The sequence below is a fragment of the Patella vulgata genome, chromosome 1 (genome assembly GCF_932274485.2).
Source record: "Patella vulgata chromosome 1, xgPatVulg1.2, whole genome shotgun sequence".
Taxonomy (NCBI): Eukaryota; Metazoa; Mollusca; class Gastropoda; family Patellidae; genus Patella; species Patella vulgata.
The window spans coordinates 92,739,705-92,756,274 of NC_065879.2; the positions used below are offsets into that span (position 1 = coordinate 92,739,705).

Sequence of the window (16,570 nt, forward strand, 5' to 3'; positions counted from 1 at the left end):
AGGAATCAGCTTCGGCTCTCCTATGTTTTGTCTGCGATATCACTTATGTGGAAGCAGACGTTAAACACAAAGAACAAATGAACGAACGAGGTCGATCGAAGCCATTTTTAAAAATTAGCTTTTGAGAAAAAGGCAATTTTTATCTGGTGTGCAAAATGACCGATGGGTCAGATCTAGTTACGATTATTTTCCATAGCCCTTGATTTTGACCGACATATACGGCTGACGTGGAACCCATGCCCCGGCCCCTGGCTATGATGGTAGAGGTCTGCAGCTGCCCCATCCTCTCTCTCACCTCCCCTCTCTCCCTCTTTATCTTTTTATCTCCCCGCCATTTCACTTTCCCCTCCCGTTTGTGCATGTAAGAAAGGAGGATTCAGTGATAAATAAAATCTCCTCGTCTTTTTTTGATATTTTTTGATATCAAAAAAGACCAGTTGGAGATTTTATTTATCACTCAATCCTTTTTACGTGCACAAATAAATAAATAAATAAATATAATTCTTTGCTATAGATTTCACTTTTACTGAACCTGATAACATTATGGCGTAGTGATACATCATTTTTTTACAGCAATTCAACCATTGCAAAGTCCTTTATATTGACCCATCAAGGTCAATTAAATAAAAATAGTTCATTTTTAATAAAAAAAAAAAAAGAAGTTACTTTTAATAACAAATGAACCAATCTGGTTAAAACACAGATCCTATTTCGTTTTGTTTTTATAGCTCAAAATTTCTTTTTACTGGTCTTTACTACACTTGGATCTGGAAGAGTTGTTATTTAACTCGTGTTCTGAATGGTGTCAGGGATAAGCCAATGAAACGGTCTGTTACGGCGAGCTTTAGGCGTGTTTTGCACAGAACTGTGGGTAATCCACTGGTAACATCAATGCTGATTGGTTAATCAAATGTCTGACATCATATGGTCATAAGTCGGTCTTTTGACCCCTGACGTGACCTAACTTGTCAGATCTTCATGTAGTGTAGGCCATCAAAAGTTTAAAAAACGAAACGAAATATAGATTTGTATTTTACTCAGATTGCAAATGAACCGTTCTTTGAAAAAAAAAAAAATAGTTCCTTTTTAACTGAGGAGATGAAATGAAATGAAATGAAATGGGGTTTAACGTCCTACTGTTCTGCTCCTGTACTGGGCTAATGAAGACGGGCATAATGCCATACAGTGTGCTATGAGGGAAATTTTGCCCGGGCAGAGGCACTATCGCCTACTCTTATATCGCATTCCAACTGCCAAGAGATCTTTTATGTGCATTCCAATGTTTACACGGGACCTCGGTTTTTCGTGTCATCCAAAGGACTAGACAGCTTTTCTTGTCAGGCCCTCCGTCCTGCATCACTGACAAGGGGAAACCACGTAACTGAGGAGATATCGCAGTAGATTAGATTGTGAAATTTATCACACAAGCGATATCTAATGTAGAATGTATTATTGGGTGATAATAATAAATAATTAAAACATTTAAAATACTTTGTGTATATTTAGTAATACTTTGTTGGGAATCCAGTTCAAGTTTATTTTTAAATAAAATTTACAACATTATTTTATTTTTGAATAAAGTTCACAACATTGTTTTATTATTTTATATTTTCTATATCATTCTGTACCGCAATCATTAGCAGTAAATGGTTTTCACTGTGCAGTCCAACTCAATGTACAGTGAATTTTTCGTGGTGGGTTGATCCGCGTCTAGAATAACCACTGGTTAATATTAAATGATATGTAAATATTATCAGTAGTTTATACATTTATTCCATCCAAGGCTTTCACTTCACAATTTGGTCAATTTAAAGTATCTTAAGTCCGTAACTCAATATCATCCAAAATCTTCGACATTGAAAACACAAATTTTTTTGCAATTTAAATCAGCATTGGTGTTGTGATCTTACCTGGAAAAGATGGGCTTCTGATATCCAATATTTAAAACAAAATAAACATTTTACCATTGGTACACGAATCGTGTACCATAATGCGTTTCAGCGTCATTTGTAACAAGGTGTTCAAAGAATGAGGCTAGACATATTCTACAAGTCATGTCAAACGGTAATATCATATTCTTATTTGGAGAGCATGCGCAATAAATAATATCGGTGTTGACTGGAATAACCAGACACTAGAAATGGACTTGCAGTTAAGACTTCTGGCGTATTTCGTCGAACATAACTGATGACAATTCACAGTAAAACGGACACGATTGAATGTGAAACAGTTCATATAAGTTCATATTACATTATTATATGTGTTGCGACCTATTTGTGCCAATTTCTAGGTCCAAAATATTAGCGATTTAGCTCCTTTAAATCAACATTGATGTTGTTATCTTATCGTGAAAAGTCGGGCGTCTGATATCAAATATTTAAGTCAAAAAGGAAATTTTAAAATTGGCACACGAAACGTTTGCCAGAATCTTTTTGGTCACCAGTTGTATGAAGCGACTCGATGATTGAGGCTAAACATATCCCATGTACAGTTTGTCCCAAACACTAAGAAATCGCTAAGATTTCACAGTAATTTTTGCTCAATTTCCCCGCGATTTTTCGCTCAATTCCCCTTTCGATTTTCCGCTAAGATTTGTTCGGAAACACCATCTTATGCCAGGCTTTACGACTTGGAATTCGCAAGCCTTTAATATTTTATAATCAGTAATAGATCTACATCAACACATAAACGACCTGTTCTGTTTTACTGAAATCTTTATCCGTTTATATCCAAGGAGTAATTCACCACCTTTATAAAACTCATTCACTTGGTGAATGAATACATATCAAATAATCCCCTAATTTGTAGAATATATATTACACGCGATCTGGTAATTCAGCATGCACCTTTAGAAAATATATTTGCAAAGAACTGTAGCGTAAGAATATAGTCCCAGAGTGTGATTCCATTTGGCGGGATTACGAGGCATACCCGTTCCCGTTGATTTATGATACATGAAAATGTATGATGCTTATTGTTTGTTTAAATCAAGAGTGTAATTTAGTATTATATTAAAGCCTATTGTATTTATTTTATTTATTTTGCTTAATAAAGCACTATGCAACATGATCCAGCTTTGTGTTGAATTATATTTACTGTTTATTACTATGAAAAAAGATATTAAGGAGGGAGACTATGTTTTTATATTCGTGCAACGTGATCTAGCTCTAGAATATTTAATAAATTGTGAAATTATAAACTTTATGTTTAATTATATTTAGTCTTGATTAATATGAAATTGACACATGACTTACCGATCCTGTGTGATTTATGATGCATGGAAATATTTGATATGAATTGTTTGTTTAAATGAAATGGGGTTTAATGTCCTACTGTTCTGCTCCAATCTTGTTTAAATGAAGAGTGTAATGTAGTATTATGTTAAAGACCATTGTATTTAATTTATTTAAGTTATATTTATAGCATGGCTTTCATGAGTTAACAGGTTTAATCAGAGGCCGAAGGCTGAGGGGTTAAACCTGTTAACGAATGAAGTGTGCTATAAATGACTTGTAACATTGCCAACTGCTCATCATGCATATTGTTATTGCACAGAAAACCCACCCCACTTCTCTATATGATTTCTACTAAAACTAGTGTAAACCAGCAAAAGTGTCCAATAACATTGTACATGTCTAGTGACTGCACGGTTAAGCTCCAACCAATCTACTAGAGGGAAAACAATCTGCTTATTCAACGAAAAGAACAAAGAAAGATTTCCTATCCATGTTACAATTTTAATTAAAGCACTATGAACATGATACAGCTTATTGTATTTAATTGATTTATTTTTAATTAAACATACATTATGCAAGAGCTACATCTGCCTATTGCATGTCTTTCTTTAGACCTGAAATGTTATCTAAATTATTAATTAGACATTAATTAACTTATCCAGACCATAATCAATTATTGATGTCATCGCTAGCCTGCGATATGTATTGATCTAGGTTCTGATTTGCTGTTCAACTTTCATTCATGATTTTTTAATCATGAAATGGATAATCAACACTATGGTTTTTTTATCTTACCGACTTTAGTAATTATGATCGAGGCTAGGCCCAAAATTCTATCGCTAAAATCTTGGTTCAGCGTTGATCAATTTAACTGAAATTTTCAGCATATACCCTTTACATTATCTAGTTTTTACCTATTATAGTTGAGGGGGGGGTGGTGGATGGCTTAATGGTTAGCGTGCGCGTGCTGTATCATAAAGTCTGTCATTGAATCGACTGGCATGGTTTCGAATCCCCGGATGTACGTGACATGGAGTGGGGTAGCCTGTCCAACCTCGTGGGTTTTCTCCGGGTCGTCCGGTTTCCTCCCACTGCTAAAGACCCCTACGCGTAAGCGAATTATTGAAATAAAATTTAAAAAAACCAAAACCATGTTAGTCCCGAAATGACCTAGTTTGTGTCAAGTGGACGTCAAACCCCATTTCTCTCTCTCTCTCTCCTATTATAGTGAGAACTGCCAGCTCATTATCTGGTATCCCATAATTTATATTTAATAAAGCACTATGCAAGGTGATCCAGCTCTACAATTTTTACTAATTTATGAAATAATTAAGTTTGTGTTTAATTATATTTACTCTTTATTATTGTGGAAACAGATATTTTCTTAGGGAAGCAGAGTATGGTTTTATATATAGAGAAGCGCTTGCTTAACATTCATATTGTATACGATAGAAGATGATTACATTATAGTAATAGGTCAACCTTACAGACTGAAAATGGTCTTTAAAGTCTGTTAGCTTAGTAGTTGAGACTCTTTGCAAAATAAATTAATATTTCATGTGTTTTTATTCACGGTAACGTATCGTGAATTCAAATGTCTATATTGGGACCACGTGGCTAAGTGGGTAAGGCGCTGGCTCGCAAGCCTGGAGGTCGGGTGTTCGATCCCTGCATTGGCCGAGAAAGTTCATCCCGATTTTCCGGCGTGGTTCCCCCTTGTCAGTGATGCAGGACGGAGGGCCTGACAAGGACAGCTGTCTAGTCCTTCGGATGAGACGAAAAACCGAGGTCCCGTGTAGACATTGGAATGCACGTAAAAGATCCCTTGGCAGTTGGAATTCGATATAAGAGTAGGCGATAGTGCTGCTGCCCAGGCAAAATTTCCCTCATAGCACACTGTATGGGGTATGCCCGTCTTCATTAGCCCAGTATAGGAGCAGAACAGTAGGACGTTAAACCCCATTTCATTTCATTTCATTTCAAATGTATATACCCGGTTGTCAGCATGGTGTACACAAAAATGTATATATTGGCTTTAAAAATAAAATATTAATAAGGCTTATGATAATTATTTATTAATTGGCAGTAGAAAAATTCATCCCAGTAGCTCACACATGCTTTATAGAAAACACACTGACCTAGATAATTTCAAATTGTAAAACAATAACTTCGAAATGAAATGAAATGGGGTTTAACGACCTACTGTTCTGCTCCGAACTGGGCTAATGAAGACGGGCATACGCCATACAGTGTGCTATGAGGGAAATTTTGCCCAGACAGCGGCACTACTGCCTACTCTTATATCGAATTCCAACATGCACGCCAATGTGTACACGGGACCTAAGATTCCCCTATATCAATTAACTTATATTGTTCTACTACGAGACACCCATCATTAATTATCAACACAACACTCAGTATAATCTGTTGACGACTATGTATACAACTCTACAACACAAATCATGAGATTATGTGGCTTCTATACGTGTACATTATTCTGCAGTGGCCGCACTATTTTATAGTTATGTTGTGGAGGTCGATCCACTGGCACCTAAACACTAAAACGATGACATCTACCAATCCAGAAGCAGACGAGATCATCTACCAAACGATATTTTTTATATTAAATAAAGGGAAGAACTTCCCACTAAACCAAATCCATGGCCTAAGGCCAAATGGAAAGATTGCAAAATCATATTCTAAAAAACAGGAATCAGCTTCGGCTCTCCTATGTCATGTCTGCGATATCACTTATGTGAAAGCAGACGTTAAACACCAAGAACGAACGAACGAACGAGGTCGATCGAAGCCATGTTTAAAAATTAGCTTTTGAGAAAAAGGCAATTTTTATCTGGTGTGCAAAATGACCGATGGGTCAGATCTAGTTATGATTATTTTCCATAGCCCTTGATTTTGACCGACATATACGGCTGACGTGGAACCCATGACCCGGCCCCTGGCTATGATGGTAGAGGTCTGCAGCTGCCCCATCCTCTCTCTCACCTCCCCTCTCTCCCTCTTTATCTTCCCCGCCATTTCACTTTCCCCTCCCGTTTGTGCATGTAAGAAAGGATTGAGTGATAAATAAAATCTCCTACTCGTCTTTTTTTGATATTTTTTGATATCAAAAAAGACCAGTTGGAGATATTATTTATCACTCAATCCTTTTTACGTGCACAAATAAATAAATATAATTCTTTGCTATAGATTTCACTTTTACTGAACCTGATAACATTACGGCGGCGTAGTGATACATCATTTTTTTACAGCAATTCAACCACTGCAAAGTCCTTTATATTGACCCATCAAGGTCAATTAAATAAAAATAGTTCATTTTTAAAAAAAAAAAAGAAGTTACTTTTAATAACAAATGAACCAATCTGGTTAAAACACAGATCCTATTTCGTTTTGTTTTTATAGTTCAAAATTTCGTTTTACTTGTCTTTACTACACTTGGATCTGGAAGAGTTGTTATTTAACTCGTGTTCTGAATGGTGACAGGGATAAGCCAATGAAACGGTCTGTTACGGCGAGCTTAAGGCGTGTTTTGCACAGAACTGTGGGTAATCCACTGGTAACATCAATGCTGATTGGTTAATCAAATGTCTGACATCATAAGGTCATAAGTCGGTCTTTTGACCCCTGACGTGACCTATCGCTATAACTTGTCAGATCTTCATGTAGTGTAGGCCATCGAAAGTTTAAAAAACGAAACGAAATATAGATCTGTATTTTACTCAGATTGCAAATGAACTGTTCTTTGAAAAAAAAAAAAAAGTAGTTCCTTTTTAACTGAGGAGATGAAATGAAATGAAATGAAATGGGGTTTAATGTCCTACTGTTCTGCTCCTGTACTGGGCTAATGAAGACGGGCATAATGCCATACAGTGTGCTATGAGGGAAATTTTGCCCGGGCAGAGGCACTATCGCCTACTTTTATATCGCATTCCAACTGCCAAGGGATCTTTTATGTGCATTCCAATGTTTACACGGGACCTCGGTTTTTCGTATCATCCGAAGGACTAGACAGCTGTTCTTGTCAGGCCCTCCGTCCTGCATCACTGACAAGGGGAAACCACGTAACTGAGGAGATATCGCAGTAGATTAGATTGTGAAATTTATCACACAAGCGATATCTAATGTAGAATGTATTATTGGGTGATAATAATAAATAATTAAAACATTTATAATACTTTGTGTATATTTAGTAATACTTTGTTGGGAATCCAGTTCAAGTTTATTTTTAAATAAAATTTACAACATTATTTTATTTTTGAATAAAGTTCACAACATTGTTTTATTATTTTATATGTTCTATATCATTCTGTACCGCAATCACTAGCAGTAAATGGTTTTCACTGTGCAGCCCAACTCAATGTACAGTGAATTTTTCGTGGTGGGTTGATCCGCGTCTAGAATCGAAGTACAACCTTAACCTGTGGTGTAAAACCGGAAGTGATTTTAGATTAATGGCTATTATGTTAATTGGTCTTTGTGATGAAAGCAAGGTTTCTAAGTTCACCAGAGACAAATAACTGTCTACGATATGCGAGTGATTGGAAGCGGACATTTAAATCTCTGATCAATGTACTTATCACAACATTGATTTACAACGTTTGGTGGAAGACGAAGTGACAGTTCTACAACTAAGTCTTAAGTCAAGAAACTATAAAATTAAAACCACAGACGTGAAGAATTGCCATGGTAAGATGTTATTGTATCAAATCCACCCTTCGACCAGCATACAATAAACTATTACAATTATTCTTTATACGGTAGCTCTTCAATATAGAGGGGGGGGGGGGATTGGATGGTGGCTAGTTACTTTAGTAACAAATTCTTAGAGAGCTATAGTTACTATACTTGACGTTACAATTGATACATACAGTCTACGAATCCGTATGCACTTAAAAGATCCCTTGGCAGTTGAAATTCGATATAAGAGTAGGTGATAGCACACTGTATGGCGTATGCCCGTCTTCATTAGCCCAGGTTAGGAGTAGGAAATTTAACCCCATTTCATTTCATTTCTTACGCAAGTTCAAATAGGTTCACACGCACAATTGTCAACACATATCATTACAGTTTGTATTGGAATAAGTAATTCTATGACAAATAGTGAAGACTGGACACTAAAATAGTTACCGAACAGTTTTTCTTTGTGTTTATGCGTTCTACATTTGCATAGCGATGTTTCTTGTAATGACGTATTACACACAAACCGCCATGACACCAGCCAGTTGAAATTTCGCGTAGCAGTTGGGTTTCATCAAATCATATAATTATGCGGTAAGGCTTCACCTTTATTTCAATAGGAATTGATTTATTATATGTTAAGTTAGGTGCAGTACTGTTTTGGGTCAGTTTATGTGTAAATTAAGGGAGCTATAGGCCACTAACTTTTTTGTAGAGATTTCACTAAAAAACTTGCGCAAAGGAACTCTGTAGGACGAGCCACTACTGTGGCTGGAGTAAGGCGGAAGACATCAGTAGTGGAACCATTTCTTAGAGAGCTAGCTGTGCTCTTCTTCATTACTGACGGATCCTATACACAAGTAATATGAAAATAAGGCTTCTCCCATCTCGGTTCTAAGGCTATTTTGGAATCCTTACCGTCTATTTTTCACGGTGAATCATTTTTTGTCACATCCGAGACAAATTTATAATAATTCATGTTGAATTTAGCGATCCAAAAAGACAATCAAAATTCATTCTTGCTGTACATTCTACATGTACTTCAATTACGTATTAATCGATTTTATGCAATGATTGTTTATGTATGTTGGATACATAAACTTGAGTGGTATCACCATTGACAGTTTTGTCTGTTACTTGAAGTACAGCAAGAATCGTCAGAGCAACTAGTGTTTTAAAGTTTGGTGGAGCCTTTTGATAACCATGTGTCCGAAATAATGCGGGACCAAAATGACATGGAATCGGTCAGATGGCCGAATGATTAGAGCGTTCTAATATTGATACTGGTACCAATATTGATACTGGTACCACAAAAGTTTTTGTATTCAATTTCAACATACATAAACAATTATTACATAAAATCGGTACATAAAATCGATTAATACATAATTAAAGAATATGATGAATTTATATATATGTGAAATAGCTTTATTTAAAGATACATTATGTTGAATTTAGATATTATAGAGCTAGCCATTTGTGCTATAATAGTTCGAAAATCAATAATGTAAAATGAATAATGTGAGAATTTAATTCAAATTACGCTATTGCGAGCGCAGATATTAGCCTTTGAAGGTTTGACAAGACGTGTACAATAATTCCAACCACTGTACATACTGGTTGTTCGAAGCTAAGTCTCGCTCCTCCATTTTTAGCTTAAATCAAAATATGGCTGAACTGTTCTAATCTATTTAATATCAGAGAAATCCGATGCCATTGAGAATTGATTATGGCCTGGATAAGTTAATTAATGTCTAATTAATAATTTAGAAAACATATCAGGTCTAAAGAAAGACATGCAATAGGCAGATTTAGCTCTTGCATAATGTATGTTTAACATCTGCTTTCACCAAAGGTTTATATACAAAATCAAGTAGTAACTACATGTAATTAACAAAATAATGAATACATCTAACAGAAAATAATTAAAAGGGAAACCATAAAATATATCATCAAATCACCCAGTTTGTACGCGGGAATGTATCTTTAAGAGATAGGGAAATGGGGTTTAATGTCCACTCAACACAAACTAGACCATTTCGGGACTAACACATGGTTCAAATTTATTTCAATAATTCGCTTGCGCGTATGGGTCTTTAGTAGTGGGGGTATACCGGAGGACCCAGAGAAAACCCATGAGGTTGGACAGGCGACTTTACTCCTTGTCACGTACAACCGGGGAATCGAAACCCCGCCATTTGACTCAATGACAGACCGTATGATACAGCGCAGCGCGCGCGTGCTAACCATTCGGCCATCCAACCCCCCTGTGTATCTTTAAAAGGGTAACCATAAAATATAGTGAGTGATGTCGCTGATATACAGAAGGTTTATATACAAAAACAAGTAGCAACTAATTAACCAATAAAGGGAAAACATAAAATATAGTGAGTGATGTCGCGGATCATATACAGTTTGTTCCAAATTTTTTTTACCAAAATTGCGGCGAAAAAAATCGCTCACAATTCTCTGATTTCCCTTGAATTTTCGCATGTTTTCGCAACGATTTTTCTCTAAGATTTGCTTGCAATCCACCGTGTTTCTCTAAGAATCCACTGTGTTTCACCATGCTATGTGTTAGATGTACACATTATACGCTCTCATAAATTTACTGTAGAAATTGCTAAACATTTACATAAACTGTATAAATAGAACATTAGTTGATAAATAAGTTTATTGATAAACTGTTTTAAATCAAACTAGTTGCGTAGGATGCCTTTTGTGTATTTGTGTTTACAAAAGAGAGAGAGAGAGAGAAATGGGGTTTAACGTCCACTCGACACAAACTAGGTCATTTCGGGACTAACATATGGTTTTAATCTTATTTCAATAATTCGCTTGCGCGTAGGGGTCTTTAGCAGTGGGAAGAAACCGGTTGTGTTTACAAATTAATTAACTTAAACCTTGAGCATTAGGCTGACCTTAAAAATATCTTTGTTTCACCAAACCCGACCCACAATCGAGGAGAAGGGTCGGTAGGTCAGGTTTTTTTTAAGATTTTTTTTTTAAGAGCTAATTTGACAGCTTGATAATTTTCCGGGTGCAAACATTCGTCTTCTTATTGGCAAACAAATCAATGACATCGGGAATTTTCTTGATGCACGACTCGCACACAAATTGCGACAAACTCACGTTTGAAACTCCCTCAACACGTTTTTAACGATCGTGCGGGTTGTGCCTTTATTTTTCTCGAAAACGGATATTGAAAATATCGTCGTCATGTTTAAAACGACGCCCCACAGACATAGAGGCAGAATCATTTCGTGGGAATAGACGTGCTTTTGTCTGCAACCATTTTGTTGAGAAGCGACACCTATGACGCTTTCGTCTTGATCAACCAGTTTCAATAATGAATCAAACCATAGCCATAGTAAAGGGAAAAAACTCTCGTGATATATTTCAGGTTGACACACAAAATAAAATAAAAAGATTGCGGAAAAGTGCAATAAAATAATTTAAGTCGGGGGTGGTTTTAGTTAGTCGGTCGCGTTAGGCGAAACAAAGATATTTTTAAGGTCAGCCTTACATTGGTTATTACTAGGGCTGGAAACCATTTTGGCAATATCGATATCGATATATCGGAAAATTTAAAGTTGAAAGAAATAACTGTTTGTATGCTAATAATGCATTTAAATGTGTTATTTATCAAATAAAAAAAGAAACTATGATCCTCAAACTATCTTTTCTTAATGTTTGTTTCGTTCACAGCTTATCTTATAGTATTAGTATTGCTGTTGACAATTTTCCTCGGCCGCTTATAGCAATAAATAAATTTCTATTAAAATCGAGTTATTTCCCCTGAACAATTAATTAATTATTCATTGTCATTATTGTAAACGACGCCAAAAATTACCGGCGCAGTGGTTGTACATTGTCTAGTGTTTGTGTTTTTACTTTTACTTTTGAATGATATGACGGCGATTATTTGAACAAATCATTCCGTTAATTTCATTTTATTGAAGCTCCTTTATTTTTTATACGAGTGTCGATATTGATATTGATATTTTTCCGTAGTTGCCGACGATTATCGGCTATATCAATATTTTTCGCCAGCCCTAGTTATTACCGGCTAGAGTTTGGAACTATGATCTAAATTAACAATCCTTAAAGCACAGTGTCATACAATATAAATCACTCCGCAATGCGCAAAACGGTGCGTCACATGGTCAAAAAACGTGCCAAAACATTGAGTTGTTGGTGTCAACAGGTGATACTCTGCAAAATGTATGTTAACTCATTCGGTCCTACTTTCGCGAGGCGTCGACCTAATTAGCTACTGAATTTCACCGGCTTACGCCACCTGTCTAGTCACTTTTCCTAACAATGACTGTTGTCGGCCTCTTTGATGTAAAGTTTTATTGATCAAGAAAGTTATCAAAAAAGTCTAATTGGCTTCCCAAAAGTAGGTATCCAATGAATATATAGTTTGAACTAATTACTGGAATCACTAAATTTGTATATCACATCAAAGTTACAACCCCTAAACCTTTGATGTGATCTACAAATTTTCCGATATATCGATATCGATATTGCCAAAATGGTTTCCAGCCCTAGTAATAACCAATGTAATGTTCAAGGTTTAAGTTAATTAATTTGTAAACACAAAAGGCATCCTACGCAACTAGTTTGATTTAAAACAGTTTATCAATAAACTTATTTATCAACTAATGTTCTATTTATACAGTTTATGTAAATGTTTAGCAATTTCTACAGTAAATTTATGAGAGCGTATAATGTGTACATCTAACACATAATATGGACATTTAACACAGGATTCTAATGATGTTATAACTTTTATATATTACAGGAAACTAATGATGTTATAACTTTTATATATTACAGGAAACTAATGTTAAAACATTTCACCAGTGTGTTGTGTGTGATGAGATTTTTCAACAACTTGATGATTTAGAAAATCACAATAAAATACATGTTAAAGAAGAGAAATCTGATGATGTAGATGGATACTGCCATGTTAAAGAAGAGAAAACTGATGATGTAGATGAATACTGCCATGTTAAAGAAGAGAAAACTGATGATGTAGATGAATATTGTCATGTTAAAGAAGAGAAAACTGAAGATATTGAAACAGTTCATCAGTGTAATTTATGTAAAGAAGAATTTAAATCGGATACTGATTTAGAGAAACATTGTGAATTACATGTTGAAGAAGAGATGAAAGCTGATAATGATAGTGATGTAGGCCTACAATCAGCTGACAGTCATGCTGTAGCAAAACGTTTTAAATGTGATGTTTGTAGTAAACCGTTTCGTCATAATACTGACCTACAAAAACACATGAGAATTCATACAGGTGAAAAACCTTATAAATGTGATGTTTGTAGTAAATCATTTATACAGCGTATTCATCTATATAGTCACATGAAAAGCCATACTGGAGGGAAGCCTTATCAATGTGATGTTTGTAGTAAATCATTTCTTTATGATGGTGGCCTACAAAACCACAAAAGAATTCATACTGGTGAAAAGCCATATAAATGTGATGTTTGTGGTAAATCATTTCTACAGAGTAGTCATATATACAGGCATATGAAAATCCATACTGGCGAGAAATCTTATCAATGTGATGTTTGTAATAAGTCGTTTAGTTTTAGCCAAGGTTTGCAATATCATAAGAGAACCCATACGGGCGAAAAACCTTATAAATGCGATGTTTGTAGTAAATTATTTTCAAGTTCTGTTGGTGTACAGCAACACATGAGAATTCATACTGGTGAAAAACCATACAGATGTGATATTTGTAGTAAATTATTTAGACAAAGATGTAGTCTACTGAAACACGTGAGAACTAATTGTGGATCATTAACACAGAAAACTAAACTTCAGAAACCGAAAAAAACTCCTACTGTAAAAAAAACTGTTAAATGTGATGTTTGCAATAAGTCATATAGTGAACAAAGTACTCTACGGAACCACATGAGAATTCATACGGGTGAAAAACCGTTTCAGTGCGGTGTTTGTAGTCGATTATTCACAGAGAAAGGTTCTTTGCAGAGACACATGAAAATCCATACAGGGGAAAAACCCTATACATGTGATATTTGTAATAAATCATTTCCCATACAAGGTAATCTTCGTCGACATTTGAGAACTCACACCGGTGAAAAGCCTTTTAAATGTGATGTTTGTAGTAAAGTATATACTGAACGAGGTAGTCTACGGAAACACATGATAGTTCATATGGCAGAAACCTCATAAATGTGATGTTTGTAGTATTAAATCATTTACTGGAAGCACATGAGAATTCATATTGGACTGAAACCCATTTCAATGTGATGTGTGTAGTCATTTATTCACTCTGAGAAAGATACTGTTCAGAAACAGATGAGAACTCGTACTGGATAAAAAACTTTTCAATGTAATGTGTTTTGTAAATCATACACGAAACGATAATCCATGTGGGAGAAAACGTATAAATTTGATGTTTGTACAGACACAGGATAATCCATATGGGATAAGCCTTGTGAATGTTATGTTTATAGTACAGTCGTTGTTTTTTAAGGCGAGCTATTGCTCTTGAGCACCTGCTGCTTACCTGAATGTCGATCGACAGGGTTTTTTTTTCCCTCCCCTTATAACTAACTGAAAATCGCTCTCCTTTACATAGTCATTGGGGGTTTATTATCATTTATGAAACCAGGAATGACCCCATTACATGCAGTTATTGATCTTTGAAACATTTCCCATTCACATACAATGTAACTAATCACTCTCCTTAATATCAAATCACTCTCCTTAATTTCTAAATCATTTTTATCAAAACTGGGAGAGTTTTTAGGGGGGAGCGATTTTTTCAATTCGTTGATTGAGGCGAGCTTGTTTTTTGGCTCTCCTCTGAAATACAAACAACGACGACTGGTAGTACTTTTAGAAAACATACTGATGAAAAACCTTTTATAGTTCGATCACTATGGTTTTCCTTGTTGTGTAAAGATAAGAAATTAGATTTAATGATATCAAAATAAGGAATTATGATATTTAATGATATAAAAATGTTACCAATTAAAATCCGGAAAAATATGAAACATACAGTCAATTTCTTATTTAAAATGTTGATTTTGTGCATACATGTAAGAATTTTTTTTTTTTATATTTTTATAGAAAAATCCTTTAGAAAAACTATATTTCGATCATTTAGGTGATAAATCGCAATATTAATATCCTTGTTGTGGAAACGTAATGAATTATATTTCATTTTTAATATTTAATATTAAATGATATGGAAATATTACCAGGACTTCCACTTCAAAATTTTCACTATCAGTCAATTTTTGATAAAACACGAGGAGCCAAGTTTATAAACTCAGTATTATTCACAGTCTTCAACATTGCAAACACGCCTTATTGGCCAGTGGGAATCAACATTGATGTGGTTATCTTACCAAGAAAAGATAGGCTTCTGATATCCAATATTTAAGACAAAATCAACATTTTAAAGTAGAATGCTATAGTAAAAGTTTATTTTTTATCATTTACAATTAGTTCATTGATGACAAATGATTCTCGATAACTTTTCGCTTCATTATTGATGTTCACGCTTCATTGGTGAAAATATATCTTTTTGCTTCATTTATTGATGTTCACACTTCATTGGCGAAAATATATAAGAGAAAAACTGTTAATTGCAATACCTTTACCCTAACCATAATTTAATACAGTATTGCATGCTCTGGCCTATTTTCTTTATGCAAAAACTGAAAAACGAGGGTCACGTATAGCTGGCCTATTGTTGAAAAAATATCTATCACGCTCATTTACCTAGTTAAATCTACATGTAACAAACTTCCTACATATAGAACTATCTATGATCAACTGCAAAATCATCAGCATAGGCCTACTACTGACTCCGGGTCCTCCGGTTTGCTCCCACTGCTAAAGACCCCTACGCACAGGCAAATTATTGAAATAAAATTAAACCATATGTTAGTCCCGAAATGAACTAGTTTGTGTCGAGTGGACGTTAAACCCCATTTATCTCTCTCTCTCTCCAACCACTGATGTGGCAGATGCTTCGAAAAGAGGAGATTAATTTACATTAGTACATGTATTTAGGCTACCTAGCTGTGTTGTTTACATTTTGTTGCTATGGTTACATCAGTCATTTCTATTGCTAGATTTTGAAAGCGTGTCAGTTTAACAAAAGAACTACATGTCCATGTATGCACAGTTTTAAAGGGGCTAAGTCGCTAATATTTGGGACCTAGAAATTGACACAAAAGGGTCGCAACGCATACAATAATGTAATATGAATGTATATAAATAGATTTATATTCAATCGTTTCTGTTTTTACTGTAATTTCTAATCAGTTAGGTTCGGCGACATACGCCAGTATTCTCAATCGAATTTCAATCTCTAGCTTCTGGTTATTCCAGTCTACGCCGATAGTATTTATTTGGAATGCTCTCCAGATAAGAATATAGCGTCACCGTTTGACATGACTTGTGGAATATGCCTAGCCTCGTTTTTCGAGTCCCTTATTACAAATAGCGTTGAAACGCATTATGGTACACGATTCATGTACCAATTGTAAAATGTTTATTTTGTTTTAAATATTGGATATCAGAAGCCCATCTTTTCCAGGTAAGACCACAACATCAATGTTGATTTAAACAAATAA

General features: G+C 35.1%; 2 protein-coding genes across 2 annotated transcripts in view; one reads left to right on the forward strand and one right to left on the reverse strand.

Moving 5' to 3' along the window:
* The window catches only part of LOC126818321 (zinc finger protein 664), a 312,810-nt gene that overhangs the window by 254,078 nt on the left and 42,162 nt on the right, over positions 1-16,570 (reverse strand). The gene's annotated exons all lie outside the window — the stretch shown is intronic.
* LOC126817987 (zinc finger protein 501) lies at positions 7,716-16,523 on the forward strand. Its single transcript, XM_050545168.2, has 2 exons — positions 7,716-7,940; positions 12,774-16,523. The coding sequence occupies exons 1-2, from the start codon at positions 7,938-7,940 to the stop codon at positions 14,148-14,150; spliced, it is 1,380 nt and encodes a 459-aa protein (XP_050401125.2). The 5' UTR covers positions 7,716-7,937; the 3' UTR covers positions 14,151-16,523.